The sequence below is a fragment of the Poeciliopsis prolifica genome, unplaced genomic scaffold (assembly GCF_027474105.1).
Source record: "Poeciliopsis prolifica strain line A6 unplaced genomic scaffold, Auburn_PproV2 SCAFFOLD059, whole genome shotgun sequence".
Taxonomy (NCBI): domain Eukaryota; kingdom Metazoa; phylum Chordata; class Actinopteri; order Cyprinodontiformes; family Poeciliidae; genus Poeciliopsis; species Poeciliopsis prolifica.
The window spans coordinates 38,747-54,526 of NW_026562434.1; the positions used below are offsets into that span (position 1 = coordinate 38,747).

A 15,780-nucleotide genomic window follows, 5' to 3' on the forward strand; every position below is an offset into this window, starting at 1 on the left:
TGGCTTTGTCTTCAGCCCAGTCCAGAGTGAACTTCTGTGTTAGGACTGTTTTCCCAATGCCAGCCACTCCCTTTGTCATCACGGTTCTGATTGGTTGATCTCTTCCAGGTGGGACTTTAAAGATGTCTTCTTGTCTGATTGTTGTTTCTGGTCTGTGTGGTTTCCTGGATGCTGTTTCAATCTGTCTGACCTCATGTTCATCATTGACCTCTCCAGTCCCTCCCTCTGTGATGTAGAGCTCTGTGTAGATCTGGTTCAGAAGGGTTGAACTTCCTGCTTTAGCAATTCCCTCAAACACAGACTGGAACTTCTTCTTCAAACCAGATTTAAGTTGATGTTGACAAACTGCAGCAAGATGATCTAAATAAACATAAAAAGTAAAATCAATAATGAAACAAAGATAAAGATGACTGGAATGAATGTTACTTCATCTGTTCAGACATCAATAAATGTGCGATTTATCCATCAGGTTAAATCTTTGTAGAAATCCTCTTACTGCTCTGCAGACGATCAACCAGCTTTTCCTGCTTCATCATCCTCAGGAAGTTCAGTGTGATCTTCACCACTGCCTCTCTGCTGCTCCTCCTCTGCTCTTCATCATCACCTTCCAACACCTCATCATCTCTCTGACTCCCTGAGCATTCTGGGTAATCTGGACTCAGAACCTTTTTAATCCTCTTCAGTTCTTTCTTCACAAAAGTGACAATGTTTTCCTCCAGCAACTGGAACAGAATAATAGATGAAGGAAACATCAGAGTTTAAATCATGGAGCCAAACACCAGATGGATGTTGAACAGACTGACAGTCCTCTGGTCTACAAAGTGCAGCATGGAGATAACTGTGAACAGAAACCATAAAAAAGTAGTTGTACATTTACAGACCATAAATATGGAGTCCAGCTGTGTTTTGATGCTGCTGGACAGATGAACCACTGGGAACCTCTGAGCTCTGCTGGTCCACTCTGTGGAGAAACCAGGAACAATTAGGAAGTCTGGAAATATTCATCCAGCAGTTTTCACGGAGGAAATCACCAAGAGTTTCACACTAAAAATACTTGAATCAGAAAACAGAGCATGACATGAACACAATACAAAGGAGTTAGAAACAGGAAGATGAATTACAGCAGGAGTCTCAAACTCCAGTCCTTAAGGGCCGATGTCCTGCAACTTTTAGATGTGCCTCTGCTGCACCACATCTGAATGGAATAATGAGGTCATGAGCAAGGCTCTGGAGAACTGATCTACACAAGGAGGTAATTTAGCCATTTCATTTTAGTGTTTTGTACCTGTGGCACATCTAAAAACTGCAGATATAATTCACATGCCTGAATTCCAGTAAAACCAGAATCAGTCAGTAAACGTAAAAAGTTGATGTTGCACTTTAAACAGTAGAAACTGTCAGCAGATCTAATGCTGGTGGAGACAATGTCCCAGAGCTTGGAGACAGTGGAAGTGAAGGCTCTGTCCACACAGGTCTTCAGGATAATGTGGGACATCAATCATGTTCTGATGATTAGATCTGAGATGATGTGGATAATAAGGAGGACTGAGCACTTTGAGCTGCTTTCAATATGAAGGTGCTTTAGAAATAAAATTGATTGATTGTAATATGTGGGTGTGTGTCAATGTGCGGTCCTCTACTGGGTGTTATAATGAGAGTTTTTATAATGTATCCTGGAAATCCTGTTGAGATTAAATAATTCTGTGTTTTTTCCTCCATCTCTTAGCTATTTGTATGTTTGTATATACATAAATACACACATAGAGTACACACATGCAAAGCTAAGGTTAAAGGAAATGACATACCAGGGATCGCCCTATTTCATGTGTAACTTAAATAAATTAAAAAATAAAACAGTTACAGCTTTTAGAAACATCTCACCTCTCTGATGGTGGAGATCCAGGAGATTTAAAGAAAATGATCTCTTCCTTTGACCTGTCGCTCTTAAAGGACACACAGCTGGGTTCTGGTTCTGGTTCTGGTTTGCGTCTCTGATGGATTCTGACAGAAACATGATGATTAAAACTGAATCAGCAAAGAGGAGAGGCAGCAGCTTCATCACCACGTCTGTTCTGGCCTGATATAGTGAACGCTGTGTGAAAAGGGCTGTGGACAGTTAGAGATGGTGACCTCACCTCTGACCTTTGCTCTGGCTCTCATCTTCCCACACAGAGTGGTTTTAGAGGGAGGGACTCCCTCCTCTCTGTCCTCACACTGATCCATGCTGCTGAATCCACATCAGCTCACACACACTTTCTAGCTTCACCTGCAGAGGAAACACACATCATTCATCTGCACATCAACTCTGATCATCCTTTACATCATTAGTGCTGGAAAAAGATCAGCTGCTCCTCCTCTGATTGGCTCTTCTTCTCTGCTTCATATCAGTGTCAGGTGAATGCAGTCAGACAGCAGAGAGGCAGAGGAAGCTGCCATCAGCTGCTGCACTTCTACTATCAGTCCACTAGATGGAGACATGGAGCAACACTTTACATTCACTGATTCAACCTGAACAACAGGAAGTATTGTATTGCACAATTACACTCTACAGTGTTCACTGCTGCATCAAATATTTACTTTTTAATAATCAGACAGAAGTTAAGACCTTTCAATAATAAGATTTTGTAATAATATTTTATCTTGAAAGGAAGAAACAAACAACTCTTGGCTTTGATTTTAATGCTGGACCAGAGCTTGATGCCAGGAAACAAAAACATGAAGCAGTTTCTTCATAGAAGAAAACAGGAAACATCAGCTGTTCATCATGTTGTTTGATTCCAGTTCATCAATAATCTAATAATCCTGTAGATTAGCCTTCAAGTAGCAGGGATAATATTTGGAGGTGAAAACAGAAGTGAACCTGTTCCCCAAACATCAGAGAGCAGAAACAATCTGTTTCTGAAGAGAAAGTTCAAGTAGGCAAATGATCAAACTTACGATTTAAGAAGATCCAAAGAGTTGATGAAGATTAACTCTTTACTCTAGTAAAGAGTGAACCTCTTTATTGTGATTCTGTTGCTTCTAAACCCAACAGAACCACAGTAAAACCAGACAGACCTGAACAGGTGTGTTTGATCTGAAAGTGTAAAGAGGAGAAATGAGTCCAAACTGGTCTGACTTGTCAGACTGACTGGGTCTGTTGGGTTTATTTAGTTCCCCAACCTGCAAGAATCAACAAAGACACAAATTATTTTTCGTAGAAAAGGGTAGAAGAGCTCACGTGGAGAGAATCGCTGCCAAACGCTGTCTGAGATCAACTCCATGGCTCTCAGTCCCCAACTGCCTTTTATTATTATGTGAATACACAAAGAGGTTGGCTTTCTCACTCAGACATGCAAACAATTGACCAATACTCTATCCTACAGGATGTTCTGGAAGTCTTTTGTTGATGTCCCATCATTGGGACACAATGATGACTACTCTCAGGATACAGACAAAGATCATTGTGGCTCGTTAACACAGAAATGTGTGAGACATTTCCAACCTTAAGAAAACCCTAAAAGACAGTTTAGAATATACAATAAAGGAAAGGGAAAGAAAACACACGGAATGATATGAAAACATAACCATTCAAATAAAAGAAATGAACTAAGATAATAATTTTCCAAAAAGAGTCAGAGGAAAGTTTACCTGTTGACATCATTTGGATTTTGAAACAAACTCATATTTTCAGATTTCAGTGCAACACAATAAAACTGATCTCAGAGCAGCTTCTGGTTCAGGAACAATGGACCTGGAATGTTGACTTTTGCTCTTTCCAGTATCAGGAAGATTCCAGCTACACAGATCACATTACATCAAAACTGCAGCAGCAGATCAGGAAATAAAGATGATCTGCCTACTTTTGACTATGACTGTAGAGATGATTGATGGAAAAAAAAATTAATAATGTTTTTGTTCATTTAGCAAGTCATAGAGAAAAACCATGTTGATTTTTCTGTGATATTTTTTACCATGATATTCATAAATTCATAAATGTCAGATATTTAAACGATTTTTCTCTAACTGAATATTTATTTTCAAAACTAAAGATTTGTTTTTGTAAGTATTTTTTTTTTTATCTCAAAACTACATATTTTATATATTTTCATTCTAGTGTTCAGTCAGACGCTCCATCATGTTGTCATGTTTCAGTTTTTCTCCATTCAGCAACAGTTGGTGAACTGGGTTTAATCCAGTTTAGTCTAATTGTCTTTCTTGCTACCAGCAGCAGAAGGTGCAACAATATGTAACATTGATGTTTAATGAGTAAATCCTTGGTGTTTATGTCCAGCAGAAACAGAAGAGGCTCCATGGGGAGATCTGTCCTCAGAATGTCCTCAGTCTCCTGTTTCATTTCCTCCAGAAAGTCTTTATTTGTGGTCAGAACCAGAAGACGTGTGTGATGACCGACCATTCAACACATTCCTCCAACATCCATCTGTGGTTGGAATCCTGGAAATGAACGTTTTGAAAGGAGTAACACTTTATTTGACACAGTGTGTTCTATTAAATCTGGATTTTACTTTCCAGTCAAACTCTTTGCACATTTGATTTCCAATCCTTTTATGTACAAAAATGCAAATTAGAAAACTCCACTCTTGTTTTATCAATCTCCAGTTCAATCCAGTAAATTTATGTTCTCAATTTGACAATCCACAAATGGAGACCCCAAACTGGACCATATTAGTTTTGACCTCATTCCTCTTCAGAGATACCACTGCAAACTCGTATCAATGGCTCCTCAGAATGACCAGTGGGACGCTCTGCTGGATGGAGACTGAACTACAACACTAAAAGAAGTTTTAAACTCACTTTTCAGTTAGCTAATTGAACAAATTTTATTCTGTAAGATAATAAATTGCATGGTTACACAAAACCAATAAAAAGGTAACTATTGCCACATTATGGAGTAATCAATCATGGTGAATATCTGCCACAAAAATTCATTCTTGAAAAAGATGGCTTCCCAGAAGACAGTATTACATTTTAATAAAAAGTGGAGTGGAAAGAAAAACTGTGAAATAAAAGATGCACATATGAAATTCACCATTTCTGGAACAAATGATATTCCAACATATGTGAAGTAGATTTTTTTTTAAAGAGAAAATGTTTTTTTTGCATCATACAGTGTTCTTTTATGTATATAAATGTAATTGTATCATAGTCAAGATGTTTTTCGGTGCAGCTGCAGAGGGTGTACAAACTAACTGAACAAGATGCGTCTGCTGAAGTTTCCCAGGCGGGTCGTCTGGGAACTTAATCTTCTCCTCTGTTAGCTGAGAGTGAATAAAGCAACTATGTAACTCTGAGTTCGTTAGAGCAGATTTAGATTTTCGCCTAATGCAGAGTATATTTTTCCCTGTCTGCAGATATTAAAGATTGTTTTTGCTCCCTGAACTTGGACTAGAATTGTGCACTTCACACATATTCAGATGAACGTTTATGGTTAGTTCACAATGGAAAAAATCTGAGTTGATTTCATCTGAACATTAATTCAATCTGGAGAGACTTAGACAGAGAAAATGGAAACCATTAGAAGAGTTTATTGACATACAAAATTTAAGTCTTTGGCGCTTGGGCCCCGGCTGAGGACATCGATCATCACAATCTTTGCGATGAGCTGGATGAGCATTCCATATGCTGAAAGGAACGTCATCCCCGAGACAGACATTGGTGATGGAGGTGAAGGAAGGATGCAGCCGGAGAGCGAGCGAGTGGAGGTGAAGGGGTGGAGGAGGTTGAGCTCTGCTGGAAGCAGAAGACGCCATGGACGGTGCTATTTATCAGCTGGGACTTGGACAGTGATTGGACGTGACGCGTCTTGGACCAGCGTTGATTAATCAATGGTGATGAACAGGAAGCAACGGTGGATGATGCAGGTGGGGTTAGAAGAGACTTCCAGTTTGAATTTTGCTTTTTCCTCACAAAGTGCAATAAGATCTATTATAAATTTGCCCAGTATAAATACACTGATTTCACTGTAAAAATTACTATTTTAGTCTGTAGTATAAGAAATAAAAACATTTCCATAAAGTCTTAAATACTTTATACAAAATATTGAGTGGAAATCATACACAGTGAGACAGTTTAAAGAGACGTGACAGTCCAATGAAAACTCCAGATAAATGCAGTGATTTTATGGTCAAAGTTACAAAAATGTGCAATAATTAAAAAAAACCTAAAGTGAAAACTTAACTTGGCACAAGGAAATATTTGCTCCCATCAACAGAAACATTGAATTACTGAGGGAAGGTAAGAGGCTGGATCTGTAGTTTAATTTCATCCATTAAAAAGCTGCTGAAACAAAAAGAGTTCAAAATAAATCGCTGTCTACAGAAAATACAAAGAAATGGTAAATAAAAAACATGGGATTGATACTCAGCATGACAGATTACATCTTACATAAAATCACTAAAAAAAAATACAAAATGTTAAGGACATCAGTCTGGAGAAACAAGATGCAAATTATAACAATTACAAGGTAAAGAGATTAAAAATAAACATCATTTTATAATTAAGGCCACTCGTATGAAGAGCAGAATAAAAAACAAAAAAGGAGAGAAATGTAAACTTGTAATTATTCCAACTCAAGTCCTGCTGTGCAACTCAGTTTGTAACAAAACCCCAAAAAACTCAAAATGTCAAAAAATGGATCAGAAATCAGATCAAATCTTTAAAAGGGAAATAAATATACAAAAATATAAATAAAATGGCCATGACATGCAGAAAACAGAGAAATAAAAATTACCCCAATAGAGGATGAAATGAAGCGATGAGTTAAATTCAAACATTTTTCATGTGAAAACGAGGATTAGCATCGTTTCTGCATGACAAGGCATTTTCCTGCTCAAACTGTTAGAAAACAAATTGTGATTTGTAGTTTTTCTTTGCTAAGTGAAGTGAAATATTTGACTTGTGTTCATTAAAAACAGGGATTTCTTTCCTTTTACATGAACACACATTCACAGCTTGCAGAGTGTAAGGCTTGAACCACTTGGCCACACTTTGGGAGGGGTGGGTTGGATTTATTGCACAAGAACACTCGGGGCGGGTGGGTTCTTATTCGGCCCTTTGACAGGTTCTGGATGGGTTCTGTCTCCTCAGTAGAGGCGGACGAGACTTAAAAAAATGAAGTTGAAGAACACTGGAAGCTGGTGAGGTTTTACACAGCAGCCAAGACAGGTCAGAGGTCAAAGCAGTGCCACTGCATCAAGCAGAGCCTCATCTTCCCTCCTCTGCTGATCGGGTCTCGGACTTGAGCCGGACGAACTCCTTGGCGACGTCGTCGTTGGAGCGCTGGGAGAGGATCCGCATGGCGGTCAGGCCCGTGTCGTCCATGGAGATGCGCTGCCCCAGGGGGCACCAGCAGGCGCAGTTGCCCCTCTCCATGATGTCCCTCAGCTGCACCACGGCCAGGCCCACCACCCGGTCGGCGCGGCCGAAGCAGTAGTCCTTGACGCAGGCTTGAACCTCGTAGCACTCGAACCGTCCTGAACACCCAGAACGCTGCAGAGCGAGAGCAGAACAGGAGTGGGAGCACATGGGCTAGGGCGCTAATTGCAGAGCTAATTCCTGATTTTGTGCTTTTTCTGAAACTTTAAAACATTCGTACACCTAGCTTTTGATGATCTAATTTTCCATTTTAAATCAAAACATTTTACTTTGATTTGAGGTCCACATCTGCAGTGGTAGATTACACTATTGCTATCTGCTAATGTGCTAATAGCTGAGCAAATTTGTTGTGCAAACACATTTTGATTCCCCTAAATCAGTTTTCAAGTTAAATTCTAAAGCACTAATGTACTTTTGCTGTTTTCTACACTTTCAGTTGAATAAAGTTTGACATCTGTAGCAGAAGGGACACTTCCATTAAGCTGCTGTGCTAATAGTAGAGCTAATTTTAGCTTTTTTTATAACTTTTAAAACTATTGCCACACAATTAATTTCTTAAAATAAATCCAGATTTTATTTGGAAAAGTTAAATTTGAGGAGTTCACTAAATTTTAGCAGAAAAACACTAAATGAACAATTAGCTCTGCTGCTAGCGCATTAGCTGACATTGTCCAGTAATTTCACAAGGACTTTGTTTTGTGTAACCAACAGTTTATGAAGTCAGAATTAAAAGAGCTTCAAATCCTAAATGTGTCACGACGTTTGGTTTTGAACTTACAAGTGAAAGGTCTCGTTGTATTTGGGAGACCAGCTGTTGTTCTTGGATTTGGTCTGAAATCGGCGCTTCTTGTCGCTGAGGTGCGGCCCGATCATCGTGACTTCCACGAAGGGTCTGAACATCCCAGACGTCTGCCACTTCAAATCACTGGCTGCAATCACTGCATCAATGACACAAACATTTAAACAGAAATGACACTAAAATGCTGCAGCTTTGATTTATTGGTTCAAAATGAGCCCAAACGGACCTTTGAGAGTAACTTTCCGCTCTCCGCTCTTGGGATGAGTGTACAGCTCAATCTGCAGGGAAACCTCTCCGATGGGTTTGTCCACACCTGAGCCTGGTTTAACACAAACAACATTTGGTCCAATGCAGGCAAAGAAAACCACGTTTTATAGAGTCATGCGACGGAAACGCAGGTTTCACAAAACAGAAAGAGAAAAACGATGAAGGGAAGTTGGGCTGATGATGATTTCATGAGACCTACCCCTGCTGGGCTGGATTTTCTCATTAGGGGTTAACCTAATACCTTCCCATTGTGCGCACAGAGGCAGCAGGAGATAAAAACAAGACAGCAACTTAAACAACCAAATCCAGGAGATAAAAGCAGCGAGGAATCTGAAACTCTCCCGTATTTAATCTCCTTTGAGGCGCTTTGGATCTACCCTGTGAATGCTGCGTGGTCACGAAGGTTTTGATGAGCGTGTCGGTGGTCTGGGTGTAGAGCGACAGAGCGTGGCGGAGCGACGAAAGCTCAGCGCTCTTCTCCAGGAAAGTCTTCTTCAAGCCGTTCCCGCCCGCATGAAAGTATTGCTGCGTAGGAAACAAAACGAGAGGAATCAGCGTTCTACAACCTGAATGATTAAACTTAAAGTGGAGTTAATCAGACTTTTAGTTAATCAACTAAAAGACTCTTAAAATGTGAATGAATTGTACTTTTCTGTTTGACCAGAGGTCAACGTTTCGCTCTCACCTTGATGGTATCCAGAGCCACATCCATGACGGCACACTGCCTGGGCGTCAGGCTTTTAGCGTCTCCTGCCATGTGATCCTAAACAACCCAAACCAAGACTTTGACTAGACCAATTCATAGGAGAAAGCAAACTCAAAGGCAACCTGATACCTTCAGTTTGGAAAGGTGTCCCAGTTCTTTAGCAGCAGAAAGGATCTGTGCTCCCTTCAGGAAAAACAGAAAAATGAATGATTCTTTTAGTTTTCAGAAGCCTTGTTTCAATTTTAAGTATCATATTAGTGAAGTTTGATGGAAATGGAAAAAAAGCATCGATACAACTCATGTTCAGACGTAAAGTGAGTTATTTATCTACTCTATATGTGATTGGATGATGTTCAGTTTGTTGACTAATAATTAAGCTGAATATGCCACAGTCATCATTTTAAAACATAATGGATAAAAATATTTTTTGTGTTTGGTCACGTCTGTCAAAATGTTTACATCTCATCATCTGACACAATTACGAGTTGATCCATTTCAAAATGGCAGCCATGTTTCCATCCAGCTGTGATTCAAATTTTGAGCAATTTTTATAATAATGTATAAAAGAAAATGTAAATTACACTGCAAAACCATAAACTCTTACCAAGTATTTTTGCTCTAGTTTCTAGTGCAAATTTGACGAATGTGAATTACAACATTTAACTTTTCTTTTGGGATCAATAAAGTATGTTTTGAATTTGAATTTGAAATATCTCAGCACATTTTAAATAAGACAAAAATAACTTAGTAGTAACTTATCACAAGAGAAGCTTGTTTTAAGTAGATAATTCCTTAATATTGATTAAAAAAAAGTAGTTGGCAGATTATTTAATTTAAGGAAAAATGATTGTTATAAGTGAAATAATCTGTCCTACACAAATAAGTTCATTACATTTATTTTGCACAAAATTGATATATAATAAGATGTTAGTCTGGTTATTATATATCTTAATATTGCAAAAATATCTTGATTTAGGTGAAATAATCAAATTTGATCAGCAATATTAAGAAATTATTAACTTAAAATAAGCTTCTACGATAGTTTCACTGACAACTAGATCAAAAACATTGGTAAGATTGTGTTTTGTTATGTAAATTCACACTTTTTGACACATTTCAAAACCATCTGGATGGTAACTGTCCAGTGACGGAGACGAGCGTCAGACTCACCAAGGTGTCGTTCCCTTGCGGCAGGACGATGTTCTTCTCCAGGCTGGTCATCACGATCCTCCACAGCTCCTTCAGAACGCGCTTCAGGACGGTTTTCTCACACACCGTGGCGAACAGCGTTAATCTGCAAAACAAGACGTTCACACACACGCCGACGGACGAGCCGTGTTGGGGGAAATCCCACTGAACCACTGCGCATCCAGGAAGTCCATGAGCGGCCGCAGCATGTTGTCCGAGTCGCCCTCCACCTGGTTCTTGGTGTTTTCGTTGAGCGGTCCTTTGATCTGGTACAGCAGCGACGCCATCTGCCGCATGCAGTCGGTGATGCGGCTCTGGAAGCTGCAGGAGAAGAAAAGCCAGTGATGCACTGGGACAAGTGGGGGAAACGTGGGGGTGTGAGGGCGGCGTACCTGTTCCCAAACGTGCTGCTGAGGTCGTCCAGAACGTTGTTGAGCCGAACCTGCAGGTCGTTGAGCTGGTCCTGGCCTCCGTGTCCATCTGGAGGAGAGAACCTTCAAGTTCAAAAGGCTGACAAAGGTTTTAGAGAAAGAAAAAGGGAAATAAAACTGGGAAGTTTTGGGATTTTACTGCGACTCAGAACCTGGAAGCTAAATTACTTCTAAAGCTGAATTATTACAAAACACCTGAGAGTCTACGGTTGCATTCGAGTCCGTTAAACACCTTTTGGTGTAGTTTGCATTTCTACTCATAATAACATGCATGTTACAGTTCACCTCCTGTAACACGCATGAACTCACCTCATAATCCTCACATGCATTTTCTCTCTATGTGGCAGAAAGTTGGGAGGTAAAACAAGACATTTGGATGAAATGCCCCATTTTGACACTCATCAAGTGGAAAAATTGCATATTAAGAATCTAATTTGGGATGTTCTGCTTGTGCCTACCTTCTCAAACGGTTCGTCCATCTTTGAGTCAGAAAATTGTTAGAGATATAAAAAAAAACACAAACAGTGTCAAACTGTCCTGAAGAGGTGGAGGAGCTGTATAATCCAAATGATTTCTGGACTTTTTGGTGAATATTAAGGTGATTTAATCCCAGATAACATGTTTAACCCACCTCATCCTTCTCAGTCTATCACACATGGTTTAGAAAAGGAACAAAATAAAGTGTTAAAATGAAAAATACAGTTGAAGGTGATGTGAAAGTGGCGCTTTTATGGGAAATAAGGGAAAATGCTGCTAATCTAAAGAGGAAATCCTCACAGATGAGAATCAAACCAGACAACAAAACTCCACCATGTTGGATGTTTTCGTTTCAGTTTGGGGAAAATCTTTGGAAATGACTTTGGATTTGGAGAATGAAGGATGTTAAAAACCACTTTCAACTGCAACAAACCTCTGCCTCCATTTCCTCCCCTTCCTCTTTAACTTCCTCCTCTTCCTCACTTCCTTCAAACTAGGAGTTGCAGTAAAGAGGCAACAAAGGTTTTGTCTTGTTGCTTCATTCAGATAATTGTGCAGTGTTTTTTTTTAAACTTATTTTTAAGACATATATGCAGTCATGTTTTACATGTTTGCATATGCAGTGGACTTGCCTGCCATGCTAGCGCGCTGTTCTTCAGCTAGAAAAGCAGAGAAAAGGTAGAGAATGTCTTTCTCCAGCCACAATTACAAGAACTGACTTTATATTGAGTTAAAACATCAATATTATTAGAAAAACACAAAATATTACCATTTATTTTTGGTCTAGTTTATTGTTCAAGTACATTTGGACACTTAAAATAAGACAAAACTAATTTACAAGTAACTTTTTAGAAAGATATATGAGCTTGGAGGGAGTTTGAGATGCATTAAGTCTTAGAATATTCTTCTTAAAAAGGAAAACCTGCAGATTTGTCTGCACAAAAACTTTTGAATTTCATATTAAAATGTTAATTTAACAGAGTGATTCGTATTTTCCCAGGCAGCCTTAGTTTTCGTTTATATGATTTCAACATGGTGCATTTCCTAACAATCAATAACAAATCAAATTGATATGATGTCAAAACTGGAATCTATCACTAATTTGAACACTTGACCCTCAACATCAATGTTGGAGAAACATTATCGTCATTGATATTGTAATAACAGCAATAGTGTTACAACAACACTATTAAATAATAGTGTTGTTGTAATTTCAAGGCTGCTGTTTCTCTGTCAGATTCCCTCAGGTCTCCACAGCAGAGAGATGGATCACGGCGCTCTTCCTCCACCTCCTCGCCGCGCCCCATCCTCATCCTCCACCACCTCCACTGAGTTCTGATGGGTCGGTTCAGATCCTCTCTGGAGATCAGACACCAGAACAGAGGCGGATCAGAACCAAAGCCAGCAGCTCTGCTGAAGCTCAGGAGAACTCTGAGTCCAGATGTGGACCCTGGTCTCCTCCAGAACCTCCTCTGTTCTGCTGTGGAGGAACTGTGTGGCTCCAGTTCTGCAGCAGGACCTTCTCAGCTGCAGCAGAAGAAGAAAGGACTTCCTGTGTTCAGGTTGGATAGAAACCTGGATATTTTCTAGCTTGTGGTTCTGCTTCCAGCGTAGATGTTCTCCAGGGTTCTGATCTGGATCTAGTGGACTGTAGAGCTCATCAGGTTTCCTCTCATCCACTTTGAGATCTTCAGCCTCCTTTAGATTCAACCTGAAGCTTCTTCTGACAGATTAGCTGCAGCTGATATTTAGCATGATGTTTATTATTCTAGCCTCAGTTTTCTGTTCTTCATGTGACTCCACTGAATCCAACTCTGATGTCGTTCACTTCACAAGTGATGAAGATCCATTTTTCTTTCACTTCCTGCTGATTTCTTTCCAAAGCTCCATTTTTTCCAGGAGGATCTTCAATGTTCTCTTTAGATGATGAAGGAACTCAGACTGACTCCACCCGGCTGGTGCTCCAGGTGAGCAGAAACAAACAAACCCTGAAGTCATCCAGCTTTAGATTTGGACCAACTGAACATCAAGCTTCAGTAACGTCTCAGTTAAAGTTTGTTTCCAGATCTGAGATCAGAAAGTTCTGGAACAAACTGGTTGCTCTCCAGTTTGATGATGTTTCCAACCTGAATGTTCATCCATTTTTCTTCTCTCAGCCTGGAAAGAAAATCCTCTAAATTATCTGGCTTGATAAAAAACTGTTTTATTAGTAAAATCTTGGAATCTTGACACACTCTTTGTGCATCAGGACTTTCACCTTGCAGTTATTCACCTGAAATGAAGAGGAATTGTTTATTGTTGGTCTAAGAATAAAATGTTTTTGTAAGGATCATGTAATCACATCCTGAAAAATCCTTCAGAGTTTATCTTTGCTCTAAAGTTATAAAAACCCAAAACCTCTTCCTTTTTAACAGAGATCAATAACCAAACACTCTGATCTTTGCTTAATCTGCCAGTTTGACAAATATAAATGAACATTGCTTCAAAATGTGTGTATTTTATTACTTCTGAGTGGGAAAGTGCTTCTGAAATGGAGCAGGAAATACATTTCATAACAGCTGATTTGCATGTGATCAAGACAAGAAGGCAGCGGTCAACACACACACACCCAGTGGTGTGTTCACACACACTCTGCAGAACTTTGTGTTCATCAGGAGGTCGATTGTTTCAGGTTTGAGCTAAAACAGAAGCAGCAGCACTTCCTCTACAGGAGAAAACACACGAGGTCATGAGGTCAAGCTTTGTGACAGTAAATAAAACACATGAATAATCTCTTGGTTTGCTAAATTATAATAAAACATGATATTTATGTTATGAACAATTAAATAATTTTAGCTTGGATTGGCTCTGAACACATCATAAATCACTGATTCATTATAAAAACTTTGACTAGACTAAGAATGGACTATTATGTAATTATAAATGATGAAGTTCATTAGTTCATTTAAATTCAGCATTTTACTGTAAATATAATTAAAGTGTAGATAAAGGGATAAAGATTAGCATGCTAACCCCTCAGGTTTCCCATCAGCCACTTGGGTTTCAGGATGACCAACATTTTTAAACATGGCTGCTAATTTTGAGCCTTTTAAACCAGATATGGACATTAAATGTTCCCGTTTTCATGACATGGATGAACTTTAGGTTCCTTCATGTGTTTTCAACTTTGGTCATTCTATTTATGCAACTTTAAAATAATATGTAGCAAAATCAGAAACTCATGTTTAGAGATTTAATGTTAGATTCTGGCAATTCTTGTTAAGTTTAGTGTTAGCTTCTGCTAACTTTTAAAGTATTTGGTGGTTTAGCAATATCACAAACTAATTTTTTTTTATCTAATTAGAAATTTAGCATAAACTGCTAAGCCTCCACTTATTTTTTTTTACCTTACACAAATGTTTTAATGTGTTTTTTGGCTTAGCGATAATGTGCTAATATTTTAGTGGTTTAGCAGTGGCCTTTGTTAATGCTTTATGTGTCCAACAGTTTGGCATTAGCTCAGCTAAGTTCTCCAGTTAGCAGTTAGTGAACCTAACATTTTGTTTAGCTGTTACTAAACTTGGTAATTCCTACTGCCAATTTTATTACAAACATATATTCTAGATTACAATCACAATAGCCACTTGACAAATGTACACCAGAAAAAGAAAACTCAAGAAAATATATATGATTTCTACGTTTCAGGTTCTGTAGGCAGTGACTTTAAACCAAACATATTCACCCAATTAGCAATTTTAGTGGGCAAACTTAATTTTCCATGAATGCTATTCAGTCCTCTATTTATTTCTTTGGTAAGATTTTCCCACTTTATTATTCAAAATCTTGTCATGAGACCTTCATCAACTGGTTTCAAAATGGGAATATTTTACTGTAATTTATGAGAGTGAAAGTTGAGATTTTAAAAATCTCTCGACATTTAAACAGGAACAGAAAAGAATGAAAAGCAAATGAATCAAATACAGAAGAAAATATTTTTTTGTTATTCACTATATACAAAGTTTAACTGCATACATAAGTAGAAATTAACATTTGAACAAAACACATAAACAAAAAATATCCAGTGATTGAGAAAAACTGTATTAAATTTAAAGAATCTTTGACTGGAAACAGAAAAACAACATATGGATCCTGGATAATCCTAGCTTCCATCTTTAAAGGACTGGAAGAAGCCATTTCTAAGGAATCATAGAATTTCACCAAGAAAGAGTTTGGATCCATTAAAACACACATAGAAACTGAACTAAATGTTCAACAGTGAGAGAGTTACTCTGATAGGAGGAAAATCTTTACACTCTTGAGATTCAAATCAGCATAGAAACAACAAGGAACCAGACCGCCAGACCCCAAATCCAGGAATCAGAGGTTCAGTGAATGTGGTGTTGAAGGTGTGGAGGAGGATCAGTGAGTCAGAGGAGACTCTGTAGAAGGACAGAATGCCAGCAGGACAGTCCACATACACTGCTACTCTGTTAGAGTCAGAGGAGGAGGAGAGACGAGTTTCTATGTTATTGTGACAGACAGAGAAACCAACATAATCA

General features: G+C 38.7%; 1 protein-coding gene across 1 annotated transcript; it reads right to left on the reverse strand.

The window, feature by feature from the left end:
* Positions 1-8,731: 8,731 nt before the first annotated feature.
* LOC129379584 (protein unc-13 homolog B-like) lies at positions 8,732-11,079 on the reverse strand. Its single transcript, XM_055060406.1, has 7 exons — positions 11,075-11,079; positions 10,727-10,828; positions 10,509-10,655; positions 10,317-10,440; positions 9,276-9,329; positions 9,126-9,203; positions 8,732-8,965 (listed from the first exon to the last, which is right to left on the reverse strand). Exons 1-7 carry the CDS (start codon positions 11,077-11,079, stop codon positions 8,732-8,734), a joined length of 744 nt encoding a protein of 247 aa, XP_054916381.1.
* Positions 11,080-15,780: the final 4,701 nt, after the last annotated feature.

Bases quoted from the DNA above. Each gene is read 5' to 3' on its own strand.
- LOC129379584 (XM_055060406.1), bottom strand. The intron at 10,441-10,508 runs GTGGTTCAGTGG...CTTGTTTTGCAG, and splicing joins ATGGACTTCCTGGATGCGCA to ATTAACGCTGTTCGCCACGG. The intron at 8,966-9,125 runs GTGAGAGCGAAA...TTTCCTACGCAG, and splicing joins TGGCTCTGGATACCATCAAG to CAATACTTTCATGCGGGCGG.